This window comes from Limanda limanda, chromosome 3, assembly GCF_963576545.1.
Source record: "Limanda limanda chromosome 3, fLimLim1.1, whole genome shotgun sequence".
Classification (NCBI taxonomy): domain Eukaryota; kingdom Metazoa; phylum Chordata; class Actinopteri; order Pleuronectiformes; family Pleuronectidae; genus Limanda; species Limanda limanda.
The window spans coordinates 5,880,063-5,894,949 of record NC_083638.1 but is presented as its reverse complement, the minus strand read 5'-3'; the positions used below and the strand labels follow the sequence as shown (position 1 = coordinate 5,894,949).

The 14,887-nt window shown below is 41.5% G+C and overlaps 1 protein-coding gene across 1 annotated transcript; it reads left to right on the top strand.

The window, feature by feature from the left end:
* Positions 1-1,726: 1,726 nt before the first annotated feature.
* On the top strand, positions 1,727-13,426 carry LOC132998484 (RNA-binding protein, mRNA-processing factor 2a). Its single transcript, XM_061068162.1, has 8 exons — positions 1,727-2,283; positions 5,095-5,172; positions 6,470-6,508; positions 6,686-6,748; positions 7,678-7,828; positions 9,073-9,221; positions 11,414-11,486; positions 12,319-13,426. Exons 1-7 carry the CDS (start codon positions 1,954-1,956, stop codon positions 11,477-11,479), a joined length of 876 nt encoding a protein of 291 aa, XP_060924145.1. The 5' UTR covers positions 1,727-1,953; the 3' UTR covers positions 11,480-11,486; positions 12,319-13,426.
* The last annotated feature ends 1,461 nt before the right edge of the window (positions 13,427-14,887 follow it).

The following is a 14,887-nucleotide window of genomic DNA, read 5'->3' as shown; positions in this document are numbered from 1 at the left end:
TGAGAAGTCGGAGTGAGACTACGTCCGTCCACTCGGCCTCTCCCCCCCCATCCTCCTCCTCCTCCTCCTCCTCCTCTTCCTCCTCCTCCTCACTCAGCCTGCCTGATTGTGTTCCTATACAAAGTCAGGAAACTGTCTGGCCTTTGAGAGCTGCCTTGTTGTGAGGAAACACACTGCATGCTGGGCTCAGGTCCAGGGCCGGGCCTCAGCACCCCCCCGCCCACGCCACTCTTACGTCAAACTGGGTCCAACTCATTAAAACACCCACAGGCCCCTGTTATCACTGTTATTATTATTATGAATATTGATCAATATTGATATTAAGGCTTGTCAAGTCACATTATTCTTACTCATCTAATAAGTTCTTAATATTTTAGAATTGAATTGCTTGAAATGTGCTTGCTCATTGTGGGAACTGTTGGTTTTTTTAATTTCTAAGATCTCAGCATTAATCTGTAAAGTGCCTTGAGATAATGTATGTTATGATTTGACACTATACAACTAGAATAGAATTAAATTAAAAAACAAGCTCTTCTTCTTTTTCTTGTGTTTTATTGATTGTACAATATTGTTTGTCAGATTTATTATCATGCTTTAGTTTTTGGATTTTCTGACACGTGGCTGCAGTGGAGCATAAAGTGCTATATTTGTCTTGAAATGTGATATAGAAGTGATAAAACCTTATAACTGAAATATTCAAATATTGCAGAGCTGCCCTTGAGTAAAGTACTTGAGTGGATGTACATTTTAATCACAGTCAAAAATAATAATTCTTGAAATAGCCCTTTACATCAATTTAAATGTTACGGATGCTTGGGCCTGATAATAAAGGTTTTTACCATAGAAAATATAATATAATATATAAAGACTGAAATCCAACAACATGTGAAGTCAAATATTGAGGATTAAAATATCACAGAAGTGGCAATCAAATATTATAGGGTGAAAATAATATTAATATGTATCTCATTAATATATCATATATTTCTCTTTCTTTCCCATTATTTTTATTTTATTGGAGGTAAAATAGGCTAGAATATATCCACAAAATAAAAAAAAAAGTAAAAAGTAAAAGACATAAAGTATAAGATTAAACAACAAATGAAGTCACATTTAAATCATAGAAATACTAACCACATATTTCAGGATGACAAATATATATGAATATGTCTTGGGAATGCATTGGTGCCTTTTTCCTCTTTCTTTCACCTTTTTATTTTATTTTAAGACATAAAGAATAAACAACAACAACAAATGAACACATGAAATCAAATATAAAGCATTTAGGTGTCACATAAATAGTCTTATTAATAGTCTAGATTAAATATTACAGGAAATTGTTGGTGTTTATGGTGCTATAGGTGCTTTTCTTTGGCCTTATTTTTATTTTTCAGGAGACCAAGAAGTAGAACAGGCGAATGCAACACAACCATAAAACAAAAATAAAGTAGATCTCTTTAAATAAAGTTCGGGGGTCCCATGGAAGCAGTGATGCGGCTGCGGAGGGGGGGCCGGGTTCTCCTCACAACAGCTGAGGCGGATCTGCCTCCTGATTACTGCTCACAGCGGACTCCAACATAATTGATGACCTAATTGAAAAGCGGGAGGAGGGGGGGGAGATGAGGGAGGAGGAAGGGCAGGACGAGGGAGGAGAGAAAGAGAGAGAGAGAGACTCTCCCTCCAATGAGAGAAGTTGACTTGTCCTCGCACTGTCCCACAGCTGAGGACATTGATGTGAGCGCAGACGCTTCCAGGGTTTTACGCGCACTTCTTTTCCCCCCCCGTCTCTCACCCTCACGCACGGAGCACACTCGCACCTTTCTTCTTCTCTTTCTCTTTCTTCACCTTTACTTTGCAGCAGCAGCAAGCAAAAAGAACAGAACAGAACAAACCCAAACAAGCAGTCGGTTTTCTGTCTTTTCCATTCTCCTCCACCCTCTCCCTTCTACGTGAATGATTCTCTCTCGCACTTCTTGTTCTTCTTCCTCCTCCTCCACCTCCACCTCCACGACTCGAGTCTCCTCGGAATCCTCCGGGTTCCCCAGACCTCCTCACCTCGGCTCCTCTTCATCCTCTTGCTCTCTCCTGAAGCTCCGACGCCAGCACCAGCACTTCCACTGCGGCCTCAGTGGACGCGCTGTGGGGAAATCCCAGTCCAGGAGGAACGTGATTCTTTGCGCAGCGGCAGCGGCAGCGGCAGCAGACACGGCTGAAGCCAGCGACCCAACCATGAGTCTGAAGGCTGACTCCGAGCCCAACAACAACGTGTCCATCGAGGAGGAGGTGAGTCAAAGTCTGTGGTGAAGTTCTGGTGTCACAATTGTCAGAATTAATATCATGCTTTGATTTTTTTTAGATTTTGACACGTGGCTGTTGTGGAGCATAAAGTGCAATATTTGTCTTGCAATGTGATATGGAAGTGATGATACCTTAAAAGTGAAATACTCAAATATTGTCCTTGAGTAGATCTAGAGTATCAATCAATCAAGTTTTATTTGTATAGCCCACATTCACAAATCAGAATTCGTCTCATAGGGTTTTAACATGGTGTGACATCCTCTGTCCTTAACCCTCAGCAACTACTAAAAACCCTTTTAACAGGTAAAAATATGTAGAAACCTCAGAGACACATGTGAGGATCCGTCTCCCAGGACGGACAGAAGTGCAATAGATGTGAAGTGTAGGAAAACATCATCAGGATTAAAGGTTTTAGCAGCATCGATGAGGGTAAACATTTTTCAATACTATATGTGAAGCAGTCCTGCTGCAAGCATTGTCAAAAATAATAATTCTTGAAATAGCCCTTAACATCACCTTAATGTTACGGATGCTGGGGCCTGATAATAAGGAATGTTTGGTTAATGGTTCTGGTGAAGCTGGGTCACTGCGTCATGGTTTGTTTCACTGAACTTCTTCCACCTGCTGAGTTTTCCCCTTTTCGCCCTAAAGCTGTTTTTTTATTTATTTATTAAAGGAAGCAACAAGGAGGTCGTATATTTAAAAAAAGTGAAAACGTGGTTATTCTGATTAAGTGAAGTTTCTCACACCTGCTAAATGAATCTGAAATTGTTTGTATTTGTCATTGGAATAGATTCGTCCCCAGGTGCGCATGATTGGCTCCACGATATAAATCAATTAAAAATCAACCTTCTCTTTCCTATTTCATTGTAGATTCAGACGTTATTTCCCGTGTTTGTTATTTGATATTTACTGTTAACAAGGGTCAAGAGGCTTTTTATTCATAAAATAAAACACTACTTAATAAGAAAATACAATTATTTTTAAATTAAACGGGTGTAATTAATAAAGATTCTTTGATTTGTAAGAGGAAAAAAAATCCCAAACACCCATAGCTTCTAAAAATGTCCAGATATCAGAGTTCTTTTTAATTTATATTCATATACATTTATATATATATTTCTTTCAATATGTCGAAATTCCCTTTGCTTCCCTTTCGTTTTTCTACCAAACAAAGTGAGATGCGTCACAGAGACGCTGCAGGTTGATCTCATAATGAAGTCATCACAAAACTGAAACACCACAATTGTTAACGCATCCTTTATTTGAAATCTGTGGTTCCAAATATGTGAGAATCTGAATATTAATTTAAAAAGTCCAGTTTATAAAAAACCCTCCACTTGATTAATTTAATTAACTCCTTGTTTCAGTGTGAGTGGCCATGCAGCTACATTTCCTCTGTAATGACTCCTGATGGAGAGAACCTGAGGGAGGTCTGGGCCTTTTGTTGGTCCTCCTTTGTTCCCATGATCTTACAACAAAGCCTCGAGGGGCCACTTGACTTTTCTTCGTCTAATTTGCTGCTGTCGTCTTTTCCTTCTTTCTTCCTCCTCAAGATAAATAAAATTAGCCAAAACAGACGAGAGATTTATTCAAAAAACACCCCTGAAAGATCTAGCATCATATCCGTCAAGATGCCGTAAAATGGTCAAATGTCAATCAATGTTTGAGGGATTGCAGATTTTATTAAAAATACCAGTGCTTCAGGGTTTACACACTAGAACCACTGGATCAATGAGGAGCAGGAGGACAGATGGAAACGTCTCCATCCAGTCTCGGCGTCCCGCTGCGTCGACCCTCGGTTGCTGCCTGTGCTGACTTGAGCCGGGCCGAGACTTGCTGCTGGGCTGCACCTGAGAAATGCCGGAGGGCTGGCAGGGCCGGGGGCCGCAGGTCAGAGGAAGGAAATGGTGTCACGCTGTGCACTGTTGTCCAGTGCTGTTCCTCTGGCAGCCCCATTGTACCGAGGGCCTCCCCACCGGCTGGGAACTAATGGGCCTTGCTCCGCTCTCTGCTGAATTCCCCCGGCCACACTGCACCATACACGGCATAGGTTTCCAGGGTCTGGTCCGGGGCCGGTCTAGGGGTCCATGAAGGGGCCCCAGGGGTCCGCAGCAGGATGAAGACCCTCTTATGTTCATGGTTATGAACCTCGTAACATGTTGGATGTCTTTTAATCACAGGTTTCACTTCACTCAGCTCTTCCAAACCACAGATATGGAACTCTTAAAGGGATTATTCTTGGATTATTTTAGTCTGTTTGGGTTTTGACTCCATCTTTTACCCGTGGATCTTAAGAATAGGGGTCTTGAGATGGTTAAAAGGGCAGAAAATTAGAAGTTAGGATGCAAAACAAGTTTAATTTCTCAGGGTTTCTATCATTCATCACCAGATAATTTTACTTCTGTCTGTCTTCATTCTATAATATAATCAGTATAGCTCAGCCTGCAGACGTAGCTTCATGTTTAAAGGGTCCGGATCTGAAACGCTGCAGCCAGTTACTTAAAGGATCAAATCTTCCATTTCCAACGGGAAATTGGACTCATAACCTTTTGTAGCTCAATTAATTTTCTTTTTATGACCCTTCTCATTCTCCAGGACTGGATATCATGTATGTACAGAATACACGTGTGTAGGAATGAGAGATTGGGACCGAGCACAAACATGTGTGGGGGTTTTTTTTGTTTCCCACCATGCTTCTGTTTGTAGAGGATGACGATGCTAAATATAGAAAACAGGGAATATAAAGACTGTCACTGTGGAATGGTGAATTGCAGTTTTGCTTTTTGCTTGCAGGTACGGACCCTGTTTGTCAGTGGCCTACCGGTCGATATCAAACCGCGGGAACTGTATCTTCTCTTCAGACCCTTTAAGGTGAGTTACAACATGACCGAGAGTCTAAGGAAAGACTTGTACAGATGTTCTACAGATTATCGAGACTAGAGCCAGGTGGGGCAAATTTTATGGTTCTGGGGTCTGAAATGAAAATGGACTTGATTTCTCACCCGTCTTAAAACCAAAGCAAATGTAGCTGCTGTCTGCCAGGTGCTGGGACAGAGTCGTGGAAAGAGTTTTTAAAAGGATTATCTGCACACAGAGGAAGACCTTTTAACATTTTCTTTAAAAAAAAGAAAAAATTAGGAAGCAACAGTGAACTTGTTTCAAAATAACCTTTTTCACTTTTCATGCCTGCAGCTTTTTTCTTCTGGGAGATGAAATTGAACAAAACCCTCGTTAATGAAAGTCCAGATATTTGCATATATGGAAATCAGGCCACATCATTGTTCATCTATTGGTCCTTTCTTCTTTTTTTTTTTTTTTTTTTTTGACTGGACTCCAGTTCCATAAACACCCCTCCCACCCGTGTCCTAACTAACCAAATTGGAAGTGGTATCCCGCGCACATGGATGATCTTGTGGAATGTGTAAATGAGTAGCCCTCGCGATTGGCCAACCAACCCTCTCTCCGTGACCCAGCTCGCCCACCGTGTAGGGACAGTTCTATTTCCCCCTCGTAACATTCAGACATTGTGAAACAACTTGAAATGTTTTGTTTTTGTAAGTCGATGAGCTTTTTCTTTTTTTTTCTGTCTGCAAACGACGCACAGTGTGAGCAAATGGGATTAAACCTGATTTCATTCCAAATTAAAAACCTCTTTTCTTTATAATATTTATTCTCTATTCCCCATCTCGTTCTTTTCTTCTCTGAATTACCGAGTCTGTTTTGGATTTTTGCTCAGGATTTATCACAGCTAGTGAAAGTTGTTTTAATTTTCCATGGTTGTAAATCAGGATCAGGCATGATCCCATCTATCAATTCTCCACTGAGGCCAAATTCCCCCCTCGTTTCCCAGGAATCCGTTCGTTCTTTAACCAACACTTGTGCTGTCTCAACTCTATTATAAATCAGAAGCTTTATTCATACTGAATCGAAGCTTGAACCCTCAATGATCTTAATAACCTGAATTTATGCTCATGTTTCGCTCTATTTAATCAAAACTATTTCATCAATCGTAAGTGCTTCACTGCCACAGAGGAGTCGGTGATCTCCCGCTGTCGAAGTGAAACTGAAGGTGCACACAAGCAGATTTCTCTCCGTAAAGCAGGAGGCGTTCATGTGTGACTTCCTCCATGTGACTGGGTGGATAATTGGCTATCTTTCTTCCCCACAGGGTTATGAAGGGTCACTGATTAAGTTAACTTCAAAACAGGTGAGATTCCTTCCATGAGTTTAAGGAGCAGCTTCAATGCTACACAAAAAAAAATACTAAACAAGCTGTTTAACGTTGTTCCCATTAATTATAAGATATTTTATTCCACAGAATGCATGTTTTTCGGTGCAGCTGGAATCCGTTGTCTCAGTTTGTTTCTTCCCTTTTCTCTTCCAGCCTGTCGGGTTTGTAACCTTTGACAGTAGGACTGGAGCTGAAGCTGCCAAAAATGCGCTAAATGTAAGCATTGCCTCTTTTTCACTGATATATAATCTGTCTGTTGCTATTTGAGCCCCCCCTTGTGTTTATGTATTTCTTAGATTTGTTCTAACCTTTGCTTAAACCTGAGAGGAATGATTGGGAGGTTAAAAAAAAAAAAAAAGTTCTTTCTTTCCCATAAGACTTGTCAAAGCCAACCCATTTTGTCTTTTATAATTCAATGGCAGGGCCATTTTTGGAAAGAGGCCAGAATCCCGTAGCCTTACGGTAGTTTACTTTGACCTTGATACACTTCCTTGTTAGTCTGGTATAGCTTTCACTGCTTTTACTGTAATACTCGTTCTCTAGCCACATGTGTAGTGTTATCTGGACACGTCCTCAGTAGTGTAACCTCTTATTTTGTCACCCAGTAGTAGCCCACATTGGCAGATCTAACACTTCTCTCTCATAGGCCTTCCTTATCAGCATCACCTCCTAGACACACCAGCAGTCACACACACAAAAACACACACACACGCACACACCAAAATACTACTCACCTGCATGTGGGCACAACGCTTAGGGCACAAGAACACAAGCAGGATTAAACCACCTGAGAGAAACTACACCGAGTCTCACCATCAGCCCTTTTCCTCGTCTCCTCCTCCTCCTGGCTGGTGTGACGGGGGGGGGGCGACTCCTCCTGTCGCCTCTGCTCTTGATGTCGTCACGAGGAGGAGGAGGAGGAGATGCAGTCCTGTTGAAGTATATCAGCGTATCCTTCAGTCTGTCCTTTGAAGACAGCAGAACAGTGTTCAGCTGAAGGGAAAGCCTGAAGGATAAACGCTGAGTATTGAAACAAGGCTTCAGGAAAAGAGGCCGTGAGACGACTGAGCTTCAGCCCCTCAGACTCAGCCCACCTCCCTTACTATACTATCTCCCCCTCCTCCCCTCCTCCGTCTCTCCCTCAGGGCATCCGTTTTGACCCCGAAAGTCCCCAGACCCTGCGCTTAGAGTTTGCTAAAGCCAACACGAAGATGGCAAAGAGTAAGCTGATGGCCACACCGAACCCCACAAATATCCACCCTGCTCTAGGAGCACACTTCATTGCACGGGACCCATGTAAGTTGTACGGCTGCACCACTCTAGGCTCTTTCATCCACTCTCACCTTGGCAATGCCAGTACTCGATAGCCCTTGTTAGCATTTTTTTTTATAATTCTTGTCGTATTATGCTGGGGTATTAAAGACAAACGGGCAGGGGGTTAAAGACAGTGTCTAACAAATTGAAAGACTAACTCACCTCCACATGCATGTGTCATCTCGACTCTTACGACAGCCGCTTTGCTTCTGTCCAGCTGCGTTAACTGCACTCTCACAAGGTTTAGCCAGCAGTTGCGTCTCTGCTCTCTTTGCCTTAACAACGGCACGATAGGTTAGATGTGGACAGGTGCTGGACGAAGACCTCACTCAGACCAGATTTCTCCCGATGACATGTGGCTAAAATCGGAAGGGGATAGGAAACGGTGTGTGTAGGGTTTGAAACGTGAACTGCGGGAGTTTGCCGGCTGGAAAATGCAGCAGACAAACTCATTTAATCAGCATTTGATCAAATATTGTCATCAAATCACCATCTCCATCCTCTTCTGCTTTTATGTTGCCATGCAGTTATTGAAAGGAATATATTTTGAGAGGTCAGTTTCACAGGCGATCGAACTGAATGTTGTTATGGACGATAACTTTACAACCGGAGGCTAATGCGTCCTCGCCAAATAGAAACTAGAACGACACTTATTGGAGTGTGTACCTCCACCAAGCTTTTGAAACCACTTATAAATGGAGATTCAGATTTGTAGTATTCTAAGGAATAATGTCCTGGATTTGCACCAAAATGTGTATTGTGTTTATAATTCTTTCTTTGGTCCTGGCCCAGTCCTACAGAACATTTCATGAAAATCAATTTTTCATCATTTTTTAAACTAACAAATGAAATCCCACACCTTGGTGGAGGTAGTGAATGTTTCTCGTTGCTCGATGAAAGGAACTGGACAACTTCAGGGTTTTGATTTCAGTTCTAACCCAAAAGTTGATATCACTTCTGAACATTAATAGGTAGTGAAGTCTGGTCTGACTGCGCCATTTGGGATGTAAAGCTTCATTCTTGTAGTGATAAACTATTATACGAGTCATCACTGTTCAGGAGTAAACCTACAAACATAACGACACTACGCAACAAGTGAACGTCTTTTTCTTTGTAGCATGTATTGATCATACATTCAAATCTAAAATGTTGTACCTGATGCAAGCCTGTATGTTCAAGGTTAGGTTAGTCAGCATCTTGTATCCTCCTGCCCTGTTCTTCCCCAGATGATCTGACCGGGGCAGCACTGATCCCAGCATCGCCGGATGCGTGGACTCCTTACCCCCTGTACACCACGGAGCTGACCCCAGGCCTCCCTCACGCAGCCTTCACTTACCCGGCGGCCGCTGCCGCGGCTGCAGCCCTCCACGCCCAGGTGAGGGAGCAACCGGTGTGTCTCTTTCTTATCTTCTGTCCTTTGAAATATGCCGTAGTGCGTTTTCAGCTTTACAAACACTCAGTTGCGTGCACGAGGGTACGAGGGCATGAGTTCTTGTAAAGTTGCAGCACGGAGGTGTTTTCATTTTTCTTAATTCGTCCACAGCTCCAAAGAAAGTTAAGGAGAGAAGTGTGACCCTAAAACTTAATCAAATAGATAATTAAGATTTTTGAATTGATAAACCTGCTGCACTGTTAGAAATAGAGGTTTGGATTCTTGGAACCAAGTGGTCCTCTGAGGTATTACAACACCAAAAAGACCTGCGATGCTGAAGCCAACCCACACGTCAGGTCTGTCTACTGCTGTTGGCGGCACAACATGTACTCGACTTTAAAGGGACTCTTACCTTTGTTGCATTTGAGAATTACAGCACATTCGAATCATCCCGCCTTCCTCCAATGCCCCACCCCCTCGTTCCCATCCGCGGTGTTTTTTCTTTTGTTTTTCCCCCTGGGAGCGGCTGTTTCAGTACGCCGTGGACCACTTTGGTCTGCCATCGTCAGTCGATACGGTCGCTACTCGCTACTGTCTGCCGTGGAATCAAAACAAACCCTATAGTTGAGGACGCGCCTTGATGACAAGAAGCAGACGGGCTTCCTGTCTGTTTCCATGCAGCAAACAGACAGGTCTGTCGGCCAATAAGGTCCTTCGGTCCGAAAAATTTTATTGGTTGAAGTTTTCACTAAATATTATGAGAGTGAAATAATTGTTTGCTTTAACTCCTGGTGGGTCTGTCTTGCATTTTAGAGTGTCATTACCTTATTAATACCAATTTAACCTTATCCACAAAAAGTGTAAAAATGCAACAAAGGTAAGAGTCCCTTTAATATCATAAATCTGAGTGCAGGTTAAAATATTAGTTGTAGTGTAATAAATATTAGTCATTTCAAATGGAAAATGTCTCTGACTTGTGCTCATCAGTGATGTGATGGGTACATTCCATGGTTCAGTGTAACCTCAAACATACTTTTAAATCCTTCTGTGTTCGTCTCCTGGCTGTTCTCTGGTTTTCTCTTTGTGGATGAATCTCTGACATGAAGGTGAAGCTTTTTCCTGTTATGGAGATTTGTGCTTCCCTGTTCATCGGCAGAAAAGATGCTGTTACTGATAAAATATCTATAATTTAATCTGCACAATGAATTCAAGAGGAGTAAACATTTATATTTGAGGACCTGGTTTGCAAATTTTAAACAACACACACGTTTCTTCACATCTGCAGACTGTTGATCATTAACAGGCTGGATGAACAAATGTGTTTACATGGTCAGCTAACAGCCGTTTAAATGCTACTGCTGACTACAAGGGGAGTGAGCAGGAACTTCGGTAACAATAGCGATGGAAAGTATTTCTCATGTTGGGTCATTTGAAGTTCATCGTGAGCTAACTTCCTCCTGCAATGTAAGAGCCCAGGGGAGCAATACACTGAAGTAGGCAGCTATGACACAGTCCATTTTGTCGGGCACAGGAGGCGAAGGAATTCAAGGCATTTGCTCGGAGAAACTGTCAAAACCCGATGGCGTTCTCAGGAGGTGCCAACTTACTGTCCACGCTCCTGTTGGAACATAAGCTGAACGTGTAGCCACACAGAGGGGGGGGCAGGGAGCTTTTTTTAATCGCAATCTGATGAGAGATCCCTAAAATGCCCCGACTTCTCTTCCACTGCCTCTCGGCCTCGTTAGTTTGACCGTGTGACAGCAGCCGTGCATTCACAGTCTCTAAACAACTGTTCCCTCCTGAGTGTATTAAGCCGTTTGGCCGTGCAGTTGTGGCCCCTGTCCTGTTCCATTAGGGTGAATAGAAATGAGAGGCCTCATTCTGCCACAGGCCTCAGTCACAGGTATGGAAAGGTGCAGGCGGACCAGCTCTGACCCAGTGGAAATGTTGAACACAAGGAGAGCTGAAACTCTCCACATTTCCATGCCTGTTAATTACTGGAGGACTATTGTCCTCAACGAGCTGCTACGTGACCCACATTCCCATGGCTTCAGTGACCAGGGCTTAAAGGGGCCGTCGCCCTGGACCTGCTCGTCAAAGCCCGTTGATGGATGAAGGATCTGCAGAGTTGAGTGTTGACGCACTGAAGCCTGGTGTCGGTCTACTGAACTTGATTTGTGTTTGTGTTTCTCCAGATGCGCTGGTACCCGACTCCCTCTGAGACTTCCCAGCCTGGATGGAAATCCCGGCAGTTCTGTTAGATACTTAGTGAGTAAACTTTGGTTCAACAGTAAGATCTCCATCCATCAAACTGCAACACAATTATTGACTGAAAACTGCTAAGTATGACCACTCAAATGAAAATAACTGGTGTTTTTCTGGTGCTATTCTTTGCTTTCTCATTGTAAAAAGACTGTTTCCAAAACAGCATAATTCTGTCTTTACTTTCTTATTCCCGACCTGTCTCACTCGGCCCTAAACCCATTTGTTGCCTTAAATGTCATTAATATAATTAATATATATTTTAATGCAAAATGTCTCAAAGGAGAAAATTGTGAGTTTGTCGGGACTTTTTTCAGCTCTTATTTTTAGCAGCAGGACTGAGTATGTGAGGCTGACTCAAAATAAACCAGTGTCCAAGTTTTTGGTAATGAAGGAACATGTCACTCAGCAGTGTGGCTCATTAATTTTCTTTATATTTGGACATCAATGGCGCTCTACGCCCCAGAGGAATAATCTGTCAGGCTTTGATGCATTAGTAGATCAATGCATTGTTTGTTTTTTAGGTATTTATAGCAGTAAGTGTACCTGAATGGAACAAATACGAATCAGTCCTCATGTGAAAATAGTCCCCCGATTAATCCAAAACAATAGTTTCCTGTTTAAGGAAGTAGTTCAACCTTTTTAAAACCTATGAATTAGAGATTTGCATTTTGAATAAGAACCAGTTTGAGTGCCACAGATGGGAGAAGGGAAATCGTAAAGCAATGAGACTAAAGCGTTGTTGACTTAAAGTAAAATGCAGAATAAGTGCAGCTGTTTCTGTTTTTTTAATTCTTGGAACTACTGGACTAACTCTGGTTTTCCCTGTTTTCTTCAGGCTACTGGAAACCACACCTTTGTCCAGCTGAAGTGAGGTTTGCCAAGCATTCATTAATTTAATCAGGTTTATTTAATGGACAAATGTGCATTATTATAAACAAACAGTATTTATATCTCCTCCCGATTGTCCCTGGGGGGAGTTTGAGTTGAAATCATCTTGCTGTCGACAATCTGAGCTTATCCTTGGCAACTATTGCGGTACCATCGAAGCACTTCAAAAAAATGAATAAATAAATAAATATAAAAAAATATCCTCGTGCAAATCCTAGTTAAACTCGACGGATCGTATTTGCTGAGGGAAATTGTCGCATTGAAGTTACCGTTATTAAGCTAGTCTCTCCACGGGTTACCGCTGCTCCTGGGAGGTTTAGAAGCGTTAAGAGTCCTTGCATGTTCAAGTCGTTTTTGGCATGAATTTAGAACGCAGAGTTCTGTGTATCCTAATTTTCTTAGTGTTTGTGTTGCCTCTTTACCTTTGCCTAGACAGCGAAATGTTTTGTTTTCCTGTAGAACCTTGGTCTTACCTCTGTGAATGTTAGGCTGTTGTGTAAATGGCTTATCTCGCATGGACCTTGTGAATGCCTCCCTACGTTCGATGACAATCCCAGTCCTTTATGATCATATCAATGTCTGTCATTATTTGAGCAAAAGAAAGTACAAGTATTTTTGGACTCTTTTGCGTAATGTATATTTATGCATTTTTGTGCAACTAAATAATGAACCTGTATAAGTTGGATGTTTAGTCGTCTCTTGTGTTTTTGGTGTTATTTTTCAGATCCTATAATCCTGTTGAAGTAGTTTTAAAGAGGAAAAAAAAGTGCAATTTGTTTAAAGGGGGAAGTGGATATCTGTCAAAAAAATAATGGTAGTCTTCTGTACGTGGCTTGAGCCGTTCTGCTAAAATGAGATTGCTGTGAGACGATCTTTCAGAATGTGAAACTGGACTACAAACGTAAAGGGTTGCTTTTTTTTGCAGGGGCCATTTTGAAATGGGAAGCAGGATTAGAGTAATGGAGGACTTTAGTTTGTGGTTTAGAAAATGTTTGTCTTCGTATCTGCTGTGCATAAGATGTAAAAAATATTCCCATCTTATGAATAAAAGAAGTGAATGCATTTCTCTGTCGAGCATCTGTCATTTATCGCCGCAGCGGAAACAACCGGCCAATCGAAAACGCTCCGACGCCGGCCCGCTAACTCTTGAGAATTGAACTGTGCGGATGTGGACATCAATAATTCAGGCCAACTTTTCATTTGTAAGCATCGTTGCATTAATGTCTCTCTGCGTCACGTATGGAGCTGACCCCCACACTCTGCCCTGTAAGCTGCTCGGTCGAGCGTGACGGCTCCTCCAGGGACCCTTAAGTGACTCCTCTCAATACCACCACCTGCCTAATTGTATTGTGGTAACTGCTGGTGGTTTAACTGTAAACAAACGGCCATCTTGTGCCAACTAAGTTACGGTTCAACTGTAATTGGTGCTGCAGCGATGGCTTCATACTGAAATCTATTAGCTTCCGCTGAGGTTAAAAACTTAAATATCACAACCTTTTTAATTAAAATGTTTTGTTTTCTGTATGTCAACATTTTTGGCTAGTCATTTGATAAATTTAAAAACTAAGAGAAACCATGTTCTCATTTGATAAACTCAACAAATTTGAAGTAAATGTACATTGTCCTTTAACTCCTTTATAAATAAAATGACTATTGGATAAATTATCATTTTATTATTTTTCAACCGTGAGGATTTGCTGCTTTTGTGCATTTGGGGTTTTAAAAGATCAGATCAACATGACATTTAACAAATGTTGATTTTTATAATTTGGTCCTAAAATAGGGTTAGTATTGCATATAATTATTTTATATACTGTGAGACATATCCCATAATACTAAAAAATAAAAAGATCCCAGACGAGTATATTATAACAGCAGCTTAACATTAGACATTATACTGGTTTGGATTTTCATCAAGTCTGATAACATGATTTATAAGTAAAAGGTTTAAAACCTTAATAAAGAACAGATTGTTCAGAAGAAAATATTTCTCAACCATCGCTGTTTGCCCTTCATGAAACATGGGTCATTAGACATCACTTTCACACATGATATTTGGATTGACATGAAATCAATAGCGTGTGAGGCTGGGGATTCTGTGACTTGGAAGATGGAACGTTTCCTTTTCTCTGTTTTCATGTGCAGAAACAAGCCAGGTTTAGATATGAACGTCAACACATCCCTTCTGCTGTGAATGTTTTGAGCTGCACGGTATCAAAACGATAGAATATACTTTAAATATATTTAATACACAGCCTTGATTACAAAGGGCATCTTTCGAGGCCATACACACTTAAATGTCTTCTGATACAAAATGGCATTAAATCAAAGTCTTTTCTGTCAATGTAATAAAAACAGTTGAATCTGTTTCCAGAAACCTTACAGCTCCAGATGTACAAGAAGAAGGTCCCAGCTTCATGTGATTGTTACAAGTCCTTTGTTTATTTCCAACAATGAGACGTCTTCCTGTGGTCAGCAGTAAAACAACAGGAAGGTCACTAATGGAGGAGGAGGAG